The 3098-nt window shown below is 40.0% G+C and overlaps 1 protein-coding gene across 1 annotated transcript; it reads right to left on the reverse strand.

Moving 5' to 3' along the window:
* Positions 1–799: 799 nt before the first annotated feature.
* On the reverse strand, positions 800–2660 carry LOC117828312 (excitatory amino acid transporter 3-like). The gene is made up of 4 exons (XM_034705351.1): positions 2572–2660; positions 2336–2458; positions 1139–1333; positions 800–938 (listed from the first exon to the last, which is right to left on the reverse strand). The coding sequence occupies exons 1-4, from the start codon at positions 2658–2660 to the stop codon at positions 800–802; spliced, it is 546 nt and encodes a 181-aa protein (XP_034561242.1).
* Positions 2661–3098: the final 438 nt, after the last annotated feature.

The following is a 3098-nucleotide window of genomic DNA, read 5'->3' on the forward strand; positions in this document are numbered from 1 at the left end:
CTTTCAGTTTGTGTTGATGTTGGCGCCACCTGTGGACAAAGCAGTAGCTGTGGTCTCTTTGCTTATCTTATCTACGTTTGTTTCATTCTTGTTAAAACAGGAATTAAAACTCTGATTAACTGATGAGTCTTTAAGCTGGGGTTGGTAATCAGATTTAGATACACTTTTTGTTATACTGGTTAAAATGATCTTTATGTCCCGATGGCAATCAATACATAATGTGCTCTTAAAAAAGAGTGAAGAAAAGCTACTATCTACAGCCGGAGTAAACCTGGGAAAACCCCAACCAATCTCTGCCTTTGGAAGCCAAAATATGAAACCAATCAAATCCCGTCCTGTCATTCTGCCCGCCTCCTGCGCGTACATTTCAAGATTGTTTGTGTTTTTAACTTTTACTATGATAATGTTATGCTGTTTTCTTACCACTGAGTGAGACATGAGTTGACGTAGTGCAAAACACAAAAGATGTGCTGAGGCAGGTTTTGAATCAGTCATGATCATATGGTTGTGAATCAGCGGTGCTCGTGCATGGGAACAGGTGTCGTCTTGGAGGAGCTCCGAGGGGGGGGGGGGGGGGGGGGGGGGGGGTCCTGAGGACATGCTACATTCAAATTCATGATGTATTGTACAGCACTTTGGTCAGCTTCTGCTGTGTTTTTAAATGTGCTTTATAAATAAATTTGACTTGAATTGACTTGACTATATATGCTCTTTCTCTTTATATGTTAGATATCTCTCAATTGTGATGGCGCTACAAATGTTTACTTGGTAAGACAAACCAAGAAACATCAAATAGAACTTACAGGATCCATTCTATGACCACCAGAGTGGTGACCTCATTGGCAGGCAAACCAACCGCCAACAGGACAATGAAAGTGGTCGCTGCTCCTGTCGCCGGGATTCCTGCTGCTCCTACGCTGGACACTGCTGATGTCACCCTGCACATCCAGAATGGACACAGTTTGGTTTGTTTCAGAGGAAAATCGGCTAAATGAGTTTTAACATATCGGATATCGGCAAAAAATCCAATATCGTGCATCCCTAATTTTCCAGCCACTCTCTCTTAAAGGTTCTTTGTTACATACAAATATTAACAACTGTAGCTATAACAGACAGAGCGAGAGCAGGGTAGGCTTACAAAACAGTGATCAACTGGCCCAAATTGAGATGGCTCTGGTTGAGTTGGGCGATGGAAACTGTGGCGACCACTTCATAGAGTGCAGTTCCATTCATGTTGATGTTTGTCCCAATGGGCAGCATCAGGCGAGTGATTCTTTTGTCTATCCCGAGCCGCTCCTCGCAGCACTTGAAAGTGTGCGACAGTGAGACACAATGTTTAATATTCACTGCACCATAAGTTGTAATAATAATAGTAATAATACCTTTATTTGTACAACACTTTTCGATACAAGTAACAAAGAGTTTCACAAGAACAATAAAAACACAATAAAAGCAAAGAAGCAATAAAAGCAAACTGACAGTAAAAGCAGAGAGGTATAAATGTTAAAGATTAAAATAAATTCACAAAATAAAAGCTTTACGATAAAAGTGTGTCTTGAGTAGTGAAATAAAATGAGGGACTGACTCTGCAAGTCATATTTCCTCTGGCAGGTTGTTCCGCAGTCGGGGGCTTTGACATCAAAGGCCCTCTCACCTTTAGTTTTTAGTCTAGACCGTGTCACAGCAAGTAGAGCACTGCCAGAGGATCTCAGACTGCGTCCTGGTTCATGAGGGGATAAAAGCTCAGAAATGTATTGAGGGGCGAGTCCATGTTGTGCTTTAAACGTGATTAAAAGTGTCTTAAAATCGATCCTTTTTGTTCTAGCTAAAAGCCGGGCTGCTGCATTTTGCACTGTTTGAAGTCGGTGGATTGATTTTTGGTTGAGACAGGAGTATAGTGAGTTGCAGTTGTCAAGGCGGGAGGAAATAAAAGCGTGAACGATTTTTCTACGTTTTTGGATGAAATAATGGACTTGACTTTCGAAATATTTCTGAACTGGTAAAAACAGGACTGGACAATTTTCTTTATTTGTGGTTCAAAACTCAAGTCCTGGTCAAAATGGACTCCAAGGTTCCTTGCTGATGCTTTTACGGGGATAGCTAAATTATCTAGGTTGGGCATGATGAGGGTTCTTTTTGCTGCTGGGCCAATTAGAATAATTTCTGATTTATTGTTATTGAGTAGAAGGAATTTTCCTGCCATCCATGATTGTATTTCTTCAAGTTGTAATTGTACACCTATCAAAAAAAAAAACACTTGATGAGGAATACTATACCAACATGCACAGCTCTCTGTGATGTTACACCGTTGCACATCTGTTGTAGAGCATCTTACCTGGATGAAGTGAGGAGTGCTGTCAGTAAGGCAGGACTGATGCCCTTGATCATAGTCATGGGACTACGTCTGGTACACAGGAAGAAGATCAGAGGAAGAAGCATCACCCCGTGGACAACAAGCCTGAAACACACAACGCATGAAAACACTTTAGAGAGTCAGAAACCAATAAGAAGAGCTGTTAAGTGTCTGCACTCAGACCAGTAAACAATGCTAAAGCAGTAAGGTGAACATACCCAAGAAGAACCACTGCGATGAACTTGACAAGTTGGAAGGTATTTTCCCAGTCATGCACTTCAACCACATGGTGTGTGATCAGGAACATGACACCAACTGGCAGGTAGCTAGAAGAGAAACCATGAGATGAATAATGTATGAAAATACAATCCAAAGAGAAATGGATCACGGTTTAAAAAAACAAAACACAAATGAAAAAATAATCAGCAAAAACGTTGGTTTTGTTTATGCTGCTGTATTTGATTTGAAAGGTTCATCTCTTACAATTATCAAAGAAAACTGGGAAAGTGACCTGGAAACCAATATCTATGAAGGTCAATGGTCTAAAATACTCAAAGGAATTCACTCAACATCCATTTATGCGAGGCATGGCCTTATTCAGTTTTTTTAATTAAAAAAAGTGTTCGAACAGTATCCTGTCTTAAATGATCTTTTATCCTTTTATCCGTTTAAGGCTATGATTTTAAATAGGTAAATTAGTTTGTTTTACTGTTAAATGCCTACTCTAAATGAAAGAATCGTGATA

The sequence above is a fragment of the Notolabrus celidotus genome, chromosome 16, assembly GCF_009762535.1.
Source record: "Notolabrus celidotus isolate fNotCel1 chromosome 16, fNotCel1.pri, whole genome shotgun sequence".
Classification (NCBI taxonomy): Eukaryota; Metazoa; Chordata; class Actinopteri; order Labriformes; family Labridae; genus Notolabrus; species Notolabrus celidotus.